Genomic DNA, 13,697 nt, shown 5'->3' with positions numbered 1-13,697 from the left:
AAAGCTTAACGACGTTTGTACAAAAACAACGTCACGCCCTATTGTCTGATGTCGCGATTGCGACGTACAATGTCTTCCACTTCCGTCGCGAGACGCATTCCGGCCCGATTTCCCTAAGACATTTGTTTCCTTCCGTTTACTCGGCACAATACATTCCGCGGTTATTCTTCTCGCAAATTTCGTTGTTCCAGTTTAATTTCGCGCCGGCTAACCTGACGGAGTTAACGAGAAGTCTTAACGATCATCGGGACCGTGTACGAATAATCGGTATTACCGTCTGAGAACGTTTTCGGTCAAAGACTGGGGTGTTGGATTATCGAAAGTTTTAATGCACCTTTGTTATTGTTTTCCCTTCGCACCGTGAATTTTTATCGACTACGTAACAACTCTGTCCTGATTGGCAATTGAAACGACTACTCTCCGAGGCACGATTCGTGGCTGAAATCGAAACGTTTGAATATACATGTGCCTCTTGTCGGTGAATTCATAAAATGGGTGGGACGAGGAAGATGCGAACGCGTTTTATACTTTCGCGAATAGTTCCTTCGTCGGATGAAAAGCATCCGCGGAATTTCCGTCCCACGGTCGTACGGGATCTTCCAGCCATATTTGACATGCTCGAAACAAGACACTCCGAGCAATCTTATTATCATAACCGTGCAATGTATTCCCATGTGTCGGATAGACGGGAGGAACTTTCGCGAAAAAACGAATTTCCGAGTTATAGGAATATGTTGGAAAATGATCAATGTTCCCTTCGGTGAACAAACATGTAAAAAATTTATATTGTATATCTTTCGATACGAGTACGGAATCGATATATAAAACTGTTAATTAAAATTCTATATATGATAGGAATAAAAAATTTAATAATTCTCCATCGTTCTTCCTTCTCGTTCGAGTTCAACTACGTATGATCTTCGTTCTCTTTGCAGTGCTACGTAGCAGGAAAAAAAGACAATTATTTTTAATACGAAGCAAGCCTGTGTTTTCGTTGCGAACGGCTGTATAGAGGCTGAATTTCCTTCGAGCACCGTTGTCGCGTGTTACACGTGTGAACCACTTTTTTTCGCCGCTTTGACGGCGCTGAAGCACGTTCTTCGCAATTTTATTCGGCGAGAACGGAATCGTGGAAATTTTATACGGAAATAATTATCCAACGTCGTGTCGGCCGAGTCGGATCGCAAATTTTATTTTATCCCGTTAAAACGAGCGCTAAACTTTGTTACAGAAATTTCAACCCTGGTTTGGCTTTTCATTTTTATCCTACGCTCTTGAACACGGTTCTTTCATGCTTTTAATATCAAAAGCAAGCTATGTTTTCTAGCTTCGGTTCTATTTTCATCACGAATTTCCCTTTCTCTTCGATCGTTCATTTTCGTTTTTTACTCGACACGATATAGCACATACAAGTTTTGAATACGTTTACTATCACGAAGGTTAAATCGATTAATTTTCTCATCTCGAACGATGTTCCGTGACTCGTCGATCCGTCGCAGCATCAAGTATAACGAAGGTATAATTACAACGTAGCGGCGTGTCTGTAAAAGGGCTCTCGGTTCGTCTCCGTGGAAAATTCGAGCTGCCGAAAAAAGGAGCGTGGATTTCGCGCACCGTAGGGCATCTCTCTCTTTTCTGGCAGGTGGCTGAGGGGGATAGGAAGGATGGAGTTAGGCTAGGACGGACGTCGTTTCCTCCTCTTCCCGTAGGTTTCATGGTTTGTAAATATTACCTGCCACGATACGTCTGCCGAGTTTATGCTTGGCTTGGTTGCCGCGTAACCGAGAGCCGTGTGATACGGGGTTGGTAGCAAGGCTGTGGAAACGGCTGGGGGCAGAGAAAGAGAGAAAGAGAGAGGGGCAGGGGGTGGCAGCAGAGGGAGAACTCACCGAGTTTTTACCCCATTCTGGAGTCTGAGTGCCTCGCTCCGCTGACTCTCGAAACGGGTTGCAGAGCCGGGTCCTACTACACACCACCGCATTTTCCTTTACCCAACCCACCGCCACCCCTTTCGACTATCCGCACGATCCACCGTCTCTTTTTTCCCACCACGATTTCTCGTTCTGCGTCCTTGCCTCTTCCACCCCCCTTCCAGGCCTTGCTTTCTCGCCAACCTTTCAGCCAGAGACCATCAACTTACGCAGAATGCTGGCTCATGGTCGGATTGGGACAGCCTCGAGATTTTGGATAAGATACCGCGACCCTTTTAAGGGTTTCAATCCTGTTCCCTTCGTCGTAGGCTGTTTTCTATCGGACTCCGAGGAGGCTCCTCTTGCCTCGATTAACGAGAGATCCGGTGCCCCATGCGGGCGTGACGAGAAAAAATGTCGGTACTCTATAGAACGGGGAGTTCACCGTCATGGGGGTAGTTTTGTTGCGGATCGATGATACTCGTGCGCTATTCGTGGAAGAAACCTGGGGTACGAGAGCATTGTTCTGCGTTTCGAACACGATCACTGCTAAACCGTACATATGTGAATTTACACTGACGCGTGTACTATCATCGTGTATTACATCGTCGCTCATATTTTCGACCACTACGGTCGGATTCCTATGAGTCGTATCCCTGCGAATTATATTCTTGACTCCTTAAGCGTTGACTCGTACTCCTTGAGCGTCGGATTTTCGCGAGCTGGATTCCCCACTTGTTGGATCCTCATGCGTTGGACTCGCATACGTAGAATCCATACGTGTAGAAGTTCCACATATTGAATCGCCTCGCGTTTAATTTCCACGCTTTCTATTCCATATCCGCGCTTGTCGTTTCGAAAAACACTCCTAAATTTTTTATATTCTTAGGCTTCGAACAAAATTTAATCCGATTCGAGACTCAAGCTGCACGAATAGTTTCGAAATTTTCCAAGGGTTGTTTCGAATCTAAAATTTTGTTATTTTTTTGCGTGGATTAATTCCATCGAGATAACGAGCGTCCAGGGTAGCTTTTTAGTCGGATCGATGTTGGTTGTTCGCTACACGCGAAATGGAACCAGGAAACGGGCGCGTTGTGTTTCGTTTTTAAAAATGTTTCGCGAGAAACAGGCAGTAGAAAGCTCTTTCTCGGGATCTCTTTTTGTCTGGTGACTGTTGTGCGTGTACGAAGAGTAGCAGTCGGGTTTGTGTTGGGTAATTATCGTGGGCCTGGAGAACCGTTCTTTCTTCGCGGATACATTATTTCCACTTTGTCTCTCTTCGCCTTCAATTTTCATTAGAATTTCTTTTTTCATACCGCGGACCTTTATCGCGACCTCGGCCTCATCGCTATCGAGACTTTTTTAATTAAGGGCTCGGCTTCGCTTCATTTGGAGCCGGATCCGCTCTTTTTTATCCCGCTTTCGCCGTATACCGTGTAAAGTTGATTCCGTGACGACGGGTATCAACATCTTGTAGTTACAGTCGTGCACAAAGCCGGCTGGATTTAATCCGAGGTATCGCGCCCTCCATTTTACCTTACACCCTTGCCTCGCCACTTAACGACCTTTTTTTTCGTCTTCGCCACCGCGTCCTCTAGCACAGAGACAATTAAGTCGCGCAGACTGCCGTCAGAAACGAATTCGAGGAACGTGAGAACCGTTGGTCGATACGATTTTAGCAAATATTTCTGTGGAAACCGACCAAGATATTCTATTCCAAAAATATTTGCTTCGATCGACCAGCCAATTAAATTTAACTCCATTAAATTGTATCACGCTGCCACGAGGGTATAACATTTTTAACCACGAAATTCAGACGTGTTCCGAAATGTTATACACTCGGTTGCGATAATTGTTTTGCATAAGTTAACAATTTGCACGAAGGAAACTACCGAAAAACTTTTATGTCCGAGGTCAACATTCTTAGGAGGTTTCCTGCGTGTCCCCGGTATATCTCTGGTAAGAGAACCAGGTCCGTATCGATTCGTCGAAATAATTTAGTCTTCGCCGCTAAAACCGCGCTAAGTGAGCTAGCTGCGCGGACCAACGAGACCCGTGGCACGTTCCGCGTTGCTATTAATCCTTTGTGGTCCATTTATTCGGTAGATGAAATCGGACTTGCCGACTCGTCGACTATTACAGCGAGAGCCCCGGGAGAGGAGAGGTTAAGATTAGAAGCTTTTTGCGCAATATCAAAGCTCGAAAAACTCGGAAATTCCGGAAAGCACATATTTATTTTAGAATTTCGCATACCTTCATACCGGCACGTTAAAAACGATTCATTACTCCAGTTTCATTTTGAAAATAGTTTCTACCGAGCTATCGGATGATGGACGAATTTTTCGCGAGTTTTCGATATTTAGCCGTAACGAAGTAACGAAAATACGAGAAATTCCCGGGCATAGTTTGACGAATTTTTCACGTTGACGATAAACCGACGGTTTTTTGAGCAAGTAGATCCGGATCTCGTAGCACCGGTACTTTAGCCTCGCTTTAAAGCGGCCTGTTGTTTGCGTGTTTCAGTGGTGAACCAGCGTTACGATCCGGAAGTGCAGTGTCCCGGCGGTTTCCTCGGCAACAACGTACTTATGCGATGCAACGTACCCAGTTTCGTTCGCGACCACGTCACGATCACGTCTTGGCTTCAGGAGCCGTCCTTCAATATCTACCCGTCGACGATGGGAGGTAAGTGTCGTTGCGTAATTCTACCGAGCTCCTACAACCCTTTGTATTATACTGTTGCACATCGTCGACCGATTTCGTAACGTCGAAAGTTTTTCAAAACCTTATATCTTGGCTGTGTTTGTTAATAAGATAGGCCAAAATGTAAGTTTAAAAGCTCCGTACCAGAAAGAGAAAATGTCAATACAGATCTGTCGATAATAGCATATTTTCACTGCAGAGTTTTAATAGAAAATTGGACTGCGATTTACGTCGTCGAATTTAAGGTAGAATCCGTGACACGGTCGTTATAAGGCAAGGGGTTAATGACGACCTCTGGTAGGCAAATAAAAACGGGCGTAGAAAATCTGAGGCAATTTTCCCGCCTCAGAAGGCGTATTTCTTTTGCGATGCGAAGCGTTATTCTCGTCGTTGCGAATTCATTCAGCTACGCCGGCTAAAGATCTCGCGAGAATGAACTCGAGGATTGCGCTCCGGGAGAATTTTCCACGGTAAATATCGAGACCGGTTTTCAGAAAATCGTGGCTCGTGGAAATAATTGAATGGATCCGAACGAGGTCAAGTTACGTCTTGCGCACGAAGTATGGTGTCTCTTTCTCGGTTTCCACGACGTACCTCTATTTCGCCAGATAGAGTTCCACCATTTACGATCAGGGGTTGTTCGGAAGGAGTCGCGTGATCGAAGCGTTTTAGCTTCCGATTGCACTCGACACGCGATCTTCTGGGGATTGTTTTTCGTCAAATTCGGAACGATGAGCCGTGGCTTAGATTTATGCCGTAAGCTTATTCCGACGCGAAAATAAGAAAATCAACTTCTTTTTCGGTATTCGTGAAACGTGTTCTTTCTTTAGAACAATCTCTATCGACGTCCGGACTTACCGAACTTTAATCGATGCTCTCGGAAAGCCTCTCAAGGAATATGGAAAGTTTCGTGAAGGCAGCGAACATGACCGGCACGTTTCAAGTTCGAAAAAAGCGTATCCTTCGAGTTTCCGGTTTGAAAACGCGTAGATGGTCGGTCGCCGGATGCATTGTGCCGCAAAGTTTTCGCTCCGCGAGAGCCGTGAAGCCGTTAACGAGGAAAACTTCATTAATTATGGAGGAGTTCGATTAAGGTATGCCCCGTAAAGTCGGTTCTGAATGTGCTCTCTAATAATCCAGACGGATTTGTTAATACGTTCATCAATTGCCGCAAGACGATCGATAGCTGGCCAGACTTCCGTCGAAGGTTCAAAGTTGAACGAACTCGAACCAAGAGGAAAAAAAGCAGAATGGTCGTAAACGAAATCGACCACGCGATCGAACATTCGCTGCTATTCTATTCTGCGCGATTGAAACGCGATTTCTGTTCGCAGATGGCAAGTATCACATGCTTTCGAGCGGAGAGCTGATGATACTGAACATCACGAGGGAGGACGCGGAACAAACTTATCGGTGCAGGACGCATCATCGTCTGACGCAGGAAACGGTCGTCAGTAGCAACGTTGGCAGGCTTCAATTGACTGGTAAGTGCATTAAAATCCGCTTTACCCTGTCACGGATAAGATAACGCGTTTCCAGCTAACGATTCGCGTTACTCCGCTGCGATCGAAAATTCGTAACGCCACTAGACTGCGTTTATTCCACTCGACGAAATAATTAACACACCTTGTTGCTTGCTACGTGCCGCGTTACGTAATTTCGGAGAACCCACGTTGTTTCACCGTTATCGCGAATAATTCCGTCTCAGAACGATTCGAAGATACTTTAATCGACGTGAAACAATACGTTAGCCGATGTAAGGGATGTTCTTTCATCGACCAAGTATCAAAAGTCTTGTACGTTTCATCGGATTATCGAAGATTAGCGCGCTCGAACTTGCTCTACGATTCGTTGTTAATATTCGCTCGTTCGTCGAGATTAACAGTTTCAGGGAAATACTGTTTTGGCTAAGTAAATGTATTTCTCCTTAAAAGCTTGTACACGTTCGAACTCGGGCACATTTCCTCGCTGCACCTCCGTTAACTCGGCTAATAAAGTTTTAATACAAAACAGAGGAGATTTTAGCATAAAGCGACGGAGAACGTTAACGAGGGTATCAAAGGAACGACGTTAATCCTTGCCGTGTATCTTGAGTCGCGTATCGAGTAGAAAATTAGGGAGAGCCCGACGCGATATTTGCACATTTTTTTTTTACGAAGATTGTCTCCATCGTCGACGCGCGCGTGTCTCGTCGAACGCGAATATCCGCGAACGAGTTAATGAGCCATCGTGTGATTGGCGTTCGATCAAAGTAAAAAAAATTCCCTTAGCTCGGTGTAATTACCAGGCTCCGGTGACGAGATCCCCCGATCAAGAGGTCGTCTGAAAAGCTTTTCCTCGGGTCGTTTTAAACCAACTGGCATCGCGCTTGTTACCTTGGCGAGGTTCGCCGCGTAACTTCTGCTTTGGGGTTAGTTGCACGTGGTTGGAAGCGGAACAGCAAGAAAGGGAAAAAATATACACGGTTGAAAAGACGAAGAAGACGTGGAAGAAGAAGCGGAAAAGGGGAGAAATCTCCACTCGAGCCGGGCTAACTAATGATGCTTCTCTTCACATGCCACACCCCTACCCTTCAGATTCACTGGTTCAAGCTTCAGACGTGCCCGGTGCGATGCGTGCAAACGGAAGGAAAAAAAAAGAACCCGGAAGTTGAAGACATTCTGCACGTTCCTCGCCACCGCGTTGTAATTTTCGATGCTAGAAAGGGTCATAATTCATCGCCTCGTTTCTTCTTCGCCCCTATTCGTATTTTATTTCGCTCTCTTTTTTTTTCGTTTGTTCGATCGTTTCGGAGCATTGGCCTGTCATCTAGTCGATAAGTCCGCGCAAGCTGCTGGAGTGTAATTAATATACCGGTGGATGCAACCTCTCGCGATCGCGACGAAAGTAAACGAAAGTGCGCTGAAAATTGGATTCGCTCTACGATGGTGTATGACATCGTTGGAATCAGAAACGACTCGGTTAGCGGTTACATTTTTAATCGCGGCAACGTAACACGCTCGAAATTATTATTCCAGCTTAATTAACATTATTACACGTGGTCGGTAATTATTGCGCGAGAAGGACACGCGAAACGCGCGGAGGTACGATAAAATACCGGAATTTAACGCTCACAGCCCACGGTAGAAATATCTTTGTATAGCGCGATGCGTAGTATTTTGTAATCGCGAAACTTGTAGGAATTTGTTTTTGAAAATGCACCTTTTGTTATTACGATATAGCGTGCTACAATATTTGTGAACTTTTTTATTTCCCTTTGTCGATGTATCGATCAGCCACGTACATGTACATTGCGACGTATTTTGAATCGTGTTTAAATGTAGAAATGTAGTTTTGGAAATTGATGTACAATATCGTACAACGTTGAACCATTTCAAAGTATTAGTAATTATTTAGTGTCACCAGTATATTGTTTGTCCACGTTAAAATTGTCTACAGTTTCATATATACATTATAAATACGTTCGTGTTAATATTGTAAACTGTGGGCGGTACAAATGTACACGTATGCAGGCATACCGGTTTGCATTACATTTGTAACGTCGAATCAAAAACATAGCAGCAAAATTAGTTTCCGTTTGCAGTATCTGCCGAGTAGGATACTTTGTAAATTGACGGCAATCTGGATTCTAACGAAGGTCCGTTTTAATAGTGTCCTCGTAAAATATAAACGGGCCACTTTCGAACTATCTTTAGACTGTCTAAACAACGTGGTCGTAGGTAAATCCTAAACGGGAGTATTATAGAGTACACAGGGAACAGCATGTTCTAAATCACCTGGCACAAATATTTAACCGTGCTGGAAAATTCGAGCGTATATCGAACATGGGAAATTGTGTTTGCAATTCGTGCATCAGTTCGATCGTGGATTTCGGTTTAATGGAATAGAGGCTTGTAAGCGGTTGTTTATCGCGAAGTAGCCGAAAACTGGGTGATATTTGCTCATCACGATCGAAATGGAAGTATGCATCCGTGAAGATTCACGCTGCTAGGAATTGTTTAGTGTCCTATAGATAAACGCTCGTGTTGTGGAAACATTGTGCACCCTTGTTATCTAAACAGAGATTACCTCTAACGAGATTGCAAATTATTATTAGCTCCTGCATGCTACGTGATTTTGGAAACGATGCCTCGAGTGCAAGCGCTGCGTAATTGTTCATTTCGTGCGGACTCGTTCTGCGATTGTTTATAATAACTATTCCTTCGGTTAACGAGCAACGCGTTTGCGTTACCAACGCGCTATATTCTGCTAATAACGGGCTTCCACGAGGACCGGTGCAATTCCAAGAATTTCCCAGTCTTACGTACTGGTCGATGGTAGCATAACGAGAATTTAATACCGAACGTCGAATAAATTTCGATAAAGACAGTTTGGAATGTCATCCGAAGTGTAATATTTGGAAAGAAAGCTGTTTGCTCGACATGATCCGATTCTTCCAAGCACTCGTCTCGGTGTAGCCTTAATAAAGTCAGGCCGTTTTCAAGCGGGCTATAAATTTATGCTAAGCGCACTTACAGACTTATGAACTTAATAATGAAGTTCTCCGGTGTGTTCGATCGTTTGCATATTTCGAGGCCCTAGTATCTGCTTGCTTACCTCTCTCGTCGCTCATGGTTAGAATACACGAAATTAACATCTAAAACGCGATACACAATGACTTGTACCAGCAACGCGGAAACTTTTCGAAATTATCTGTTTGCGTCGGAACGAAATTTTCAAATTGCAACGAAGTTCGAGTTTATCGCGTGAGAATCAGTATGCAGTTAACACGTTTGTACGTTGGGAAACAGTTTTTCAGCGTATCGCGAACTCGTAAAATAATTCTATTGAAACGGGTGTCGCATTGTTCGTTTCCCCGTTCACGGTATTTGAACTTTTGATCCGTGTAAAAATATCGTAACCGTGCGCGATTCGATCAACGCCTTCGAAATATCTAGACACGAATTTAGGAATTCGAAAATTTATTTCGTCCATTCGACGAACATCAGCGTAACGAACACGTTCTCCCTACGTCGCCAATTTCCGCAGGGAAGCGAACCGTGCTTGCCAATGTGCAGGACCCTCGGTAACAAGGAAATAGGGATACCGATGTATCGACGGTGACATAACGGGTTACAAAATGGACGGCTGGCTTCCCATTTTTCATGGTCGTCCAAAGATATACGTCAAAGCGAGTTCGCCGAGGAAATTCCTAAATCACTCGATGGGAAGACACCGACGAGCGGATTCGAATTCTTGAAGGCGTGCTTCGTTTCGCGTGAAATACTTGGCATATTCTCCCCGATGAGGGTAAATCTGCGCTCGACACGAACTGCTCGTCGCTTTGCATCCTTTCGATTGGCCACGTTCATCGACGATTAAAAGCCGTACTTGGCGCGTCACGAATATCTTCTTTCGAGCTCGGGGATAGCGTGACGTTGAAACGGCAATGCAACGAGCAGTATTGAATTTCCTCGTCGAACGAAACAGCACGCGTATTGTGTAACGGCTCGCGTGTCACTCGGTCCTGCGAGCATGTTTCCAACCATCGATAGAATAATCGATGGATATTCGTGATTTGGTGGGAAGGGGAGCGACGAAGAAGACGATAACGGCCAGTTAATAACGAAGCGCTACGCGTCGAGCCGCGAAAAACGATGCGCTTTAATCGAATCGATTGTCGTTTCCATAGCAAACACGCGGGACCACCTTTGTTGTAATATTCATTAACGCTTTATTACGATATCCTGTGGTGTTCGTAACACCTGTCTGCCTCGTACCGTTTTATTTCGAGCATCGCTAATTACCAGAGTATCTGTTAATGAAATCTTAATGAAACGAATGGCTTAATTGCCCTACTATTGACAGTTTGCGATCGTTCTTTGGGGAATAGCCCTTTATTGAAAATGCAGACTTTCTCTCCGTGACTGCGATCGTTTCACGTTCTCGCGACAAAGGTTCGATACGATAATAGCTTGTTCGAAATGTCTTTACCGAGGATCGAGGAATTTAGGAATAACGGATGGCAAATTTTGCCCAAATAGCTCCAAGTTATCAGATATTTTTATGGCACGGCACATTTTGCGAGGAGTCACTATCTCGCGACCATAATTCCCCATTAAAGGTCTTGTCTGATGCGTGCGCCGTTGCAACCCCCGTTACTCTCCTGCTTCCTTTCCACCCGATCCTTCTTCTGCTTCGTCTTTTTCTTCTGCTCCTTCCTGTTTCTTCGCCACGGTGAACCGTTGTTCCCGTGTTCCTTTTTCAGCCGGCGGCTATTTATGACACGCCGTGGAAGACATTTCCCGTATATCATGGAACAAAGTTACATGAACTCGTCATGAGGGAGCAAGAGGGTGCGTCGGTGCCGCAAAGTAACCCCTGTTGTTCGTGTACGTGTAACACTCTGGCTCGTGTATCTGTTTTGCCAGGAAAAGGAAGATCTCCCGAGAATCTTGAAGAAAGTATTTCCCTCTCTCGTTTCCTTTTTCGCTTGTTTCTTTTTACTTCCTTAAATCTCCCGCGATATTGTCACTATCAATTTTCCAAACAATATAATTCAATACTCTTTCCTGCCGTATTTCGTGTATCGTTTATGTTATCGATTCGAGAACCCATGGTTTTTCCTAGGGTTTCCCCAAACTTCTCTTTAGGATATCAATAAGCTCGCGTACACCGCAATATCTTTGCTCGGTAATTTACAACGATCTGTTTTTAATACCGCTCTTTTCTTATTAAACGCCCTCCCGACTTTCAACGGCGCCCCGTTCGTCGGTGTATTTCGCCATGAATATATATCGCGTACGTCGCGAGGAAAAATTTACGCGAACTCATCTGGGCAGGAATGGGGTGTCTCGTCGAAGGAAGCTGTTCTTCCGGCAGCCAAGATATTAAAAGGAAATTTCTCTTCCTTTTCCGCTATTGTCCAAAATCTCCGTAAAGTTTTTTTTCTATTTTCTTTCCCGCTGGCAAGCAAGCAAGCAAGTTCGCCAGGGGCGGAGATATTTCTTGATTGTTTCACGCGTCGGAGAGTTCACCCGCGTTCCTTTGTTCGGGACACTTCGACGGCCTGTCGTTGAAGGATTTATGCTTGATCGTTTTTGGCTTTCTCTGCTTGCAGAGATACGGAGCACCATGCCGCCGATGATAAACGAGAAGGTGGTTTATATGTCTGCTCGCCTGAAAGACACCATTGTGATACCTTGCGTCGCGTACGGCAATCCAACACCTACCAACAGGTAAGAATATCAAAGATATCTTGAGATAACTCGTAGTCACAATAGTGTTTTTTCCTCGCGTTGGTTCGGTGTACTCGATGGCGTCGGAGTTAAATAATGCTCACGGATAAATGGAAACGCTCCCACGCGCGATCTTTAATTAACTATATTTTTACGTCGAGACGTTTGCGTCAACTATTTCGTTCGTTCTTGATTACGCGAAGTGTTTCCTCTGCTTTTACCGTCTACTTTTCTGTCTCTTTTAGAAGAAACGCGAAACTTCTTCTCTTCGGAATCAACCGAGAAAGTATGTCACTCTGCTCGGCAAAAGATATTTCAAAGTTTCAAAGAGAAACGAGAGGATAATACACCGAGTGCGTTATTTCCGTAGCGTTGAAAGCAACGTCTCTCGAAAAGTAATACTCGATTAAAAGTCGAATGTTAGTAACGACATCGTAATTACTGACAAATGCCTGGAAACCGAAAGCGAGGAAAAAAATAGTCTTTGTATCGCTGTAGTACGCCGTTTGACTTCTCGTGCAGTTGCGCGATAGAAAAGAAATATACAATATTTCGAGAATCGGCTGTTCCTTAATTGCCGACTTTCGATGCTCGAGTACGGTTCGCTTACTTGGCAAACAGTTTCCCCGATACAACGTCGAGGGCAATATGCATTCGGGAAGTTTAATTGGCTCGATTTTGCGGGGATCACGGCTCCCTCTGGCATGAAAAATATTTTGATCGGTGCTCGACGAGGAAAACAAAAGTTTTATTAGATTTTCGCGCGTATTCTCGTATTAACTCGCTTCGAAGTAGTTCTCTTCTTTGCGAACGCTGAATTTTCATTTTATTTATAGCTACGCTTGATCGCGCGAGCTACACTTTATTTCCTACTTCGTTCAAATAAGTTAATTTAGTTCTTGGACATAATTTTTTGCGAATCCGACTATATACGCGGCATGCATTTGCAAGCGTTAATTAATGCCGGATAAAGTTAAAGACCGAGAAGCTCACAGCATCTTGCATTAATATCTCGACTTTATTCTCCTTCATTTTCCGTTATGCAATTAAACAAGCAGCCATTTACTTCTCCTCGTGGACCGAGTTGCCGTCGTACAAACTAATCACTGGACGTCGCGAAAGTAGAAAGTAACGGTCGTCGGGGCGAATTAAAAGGAGCTCTTCAGATTAATAAGACACCCCGAGTTATCCTCGAATCTCCGGCCGGAACTTCCGTTAAATCATCGACGATAATCCGTGGCAGCGATGCGGCGCCGTGGACGAGGATTATAACGTTATTGAAATGTAAAAATTTCAATTTTGCTCGTAGTCTCTCTCTCGGTCGTATTCCAGAATATGGAACACCGTCGAGGAATAACGTTATTTCGAGGCGAATCTCCTCCCGCTGCCAATTCCGGCGCTGGTCTGCTCGTGATTCTGCTCGAAATAAGCCGGATGCGAGCATTCTTTTCTCGCTGCAACTTTTCTCCGCTAGAGAAATCTCGCGATTCGCGGTGCGATTTCGTTCGAAAATGACCAGGGAGTTAGGCGAGCGACGGTAATGACCCAAGATACGAGACCCTCGCGATTGTTCGCGGTAATCGAATAAGTTAGGACGACTCGAGGAGAGACTCTGTTTCTCCTGTTTCAACGGCGGTGCCAGTCACGACGACAAAGTCCGGTTATTTTAGGTATTTTCGCGACTAACGGACGAAACATACAAGACTCGTCGATGCGCGAGGCTGTATTATGCGACGAGAAGCGAAGAACGAAGAGGGTGAAAAGACTCGGTCGTCTTTGACGATCGAGAATTCTCTTGCATAGGTTACCCCCCGCGAACTTTCGTCGAGTTGCTTTGATAAAGATCGCCCGTTCGTTCGGTCGATAT

At 44.7% G+C, this 13,697-nt stretch overlaps 1 protein-coding gene across 10 annotated transcripts in view; it reads left to right on the top strand.

Moving 5' to 3' along the window:
* Window positions 1-13,697, top strand: part of LOC100877762 (cell adhesion molecule Dscam2) — a 112,487-nt gene that overhangs the window by 46,156 nt on the left and 52,634 nt on the right. For all 10 annotated transcript variants that reach the window (XR_013040153.1, XR_013040154.1, XR_013040152.1 and 7 more), the window contains exons 3-5: window positions 4,434-4,595; window positions 5,948-6,097; window positions 11,713-11,830. Coding sequence is in view for 6 of the 10 variants with exons in the window: in XM_076538254.1 (XP_076394369.1) it covers window positions 4,434-4,595; window positions 5,948-6,097; window positions 11,713-11,830 (430 nt within the window). In the remaining 4 variants the exon portion in view is untranslated. The remainder of the gene's footprint in view (window positions 1-4,433; window positions 4,596-5,947; window positions 6,098-11,712; window positions 11,831-13,697) is intronic.

This window comes from Megachile rotundata, chromosome 12 (genome assembly GCF_050947335.1).
Source record: "Megachile rotundata isolate GNS110a chromosome 12, iyMegRotu1, whole genome shotgun sequence".
In the NCBI taxonomy this organism is placed as follows: domain Eukaryota; kingdom Metazoa; phylum Arthropoda; class Insecta; order Hymenoptera; family Megachilidae; genus Megachile; species Megachile rotundata.
The sequence above is the reverse complement of the archived record's forward strand: the minus strand, read 5'-3'. Positions and strand labels throughout refer to the sequence as shown.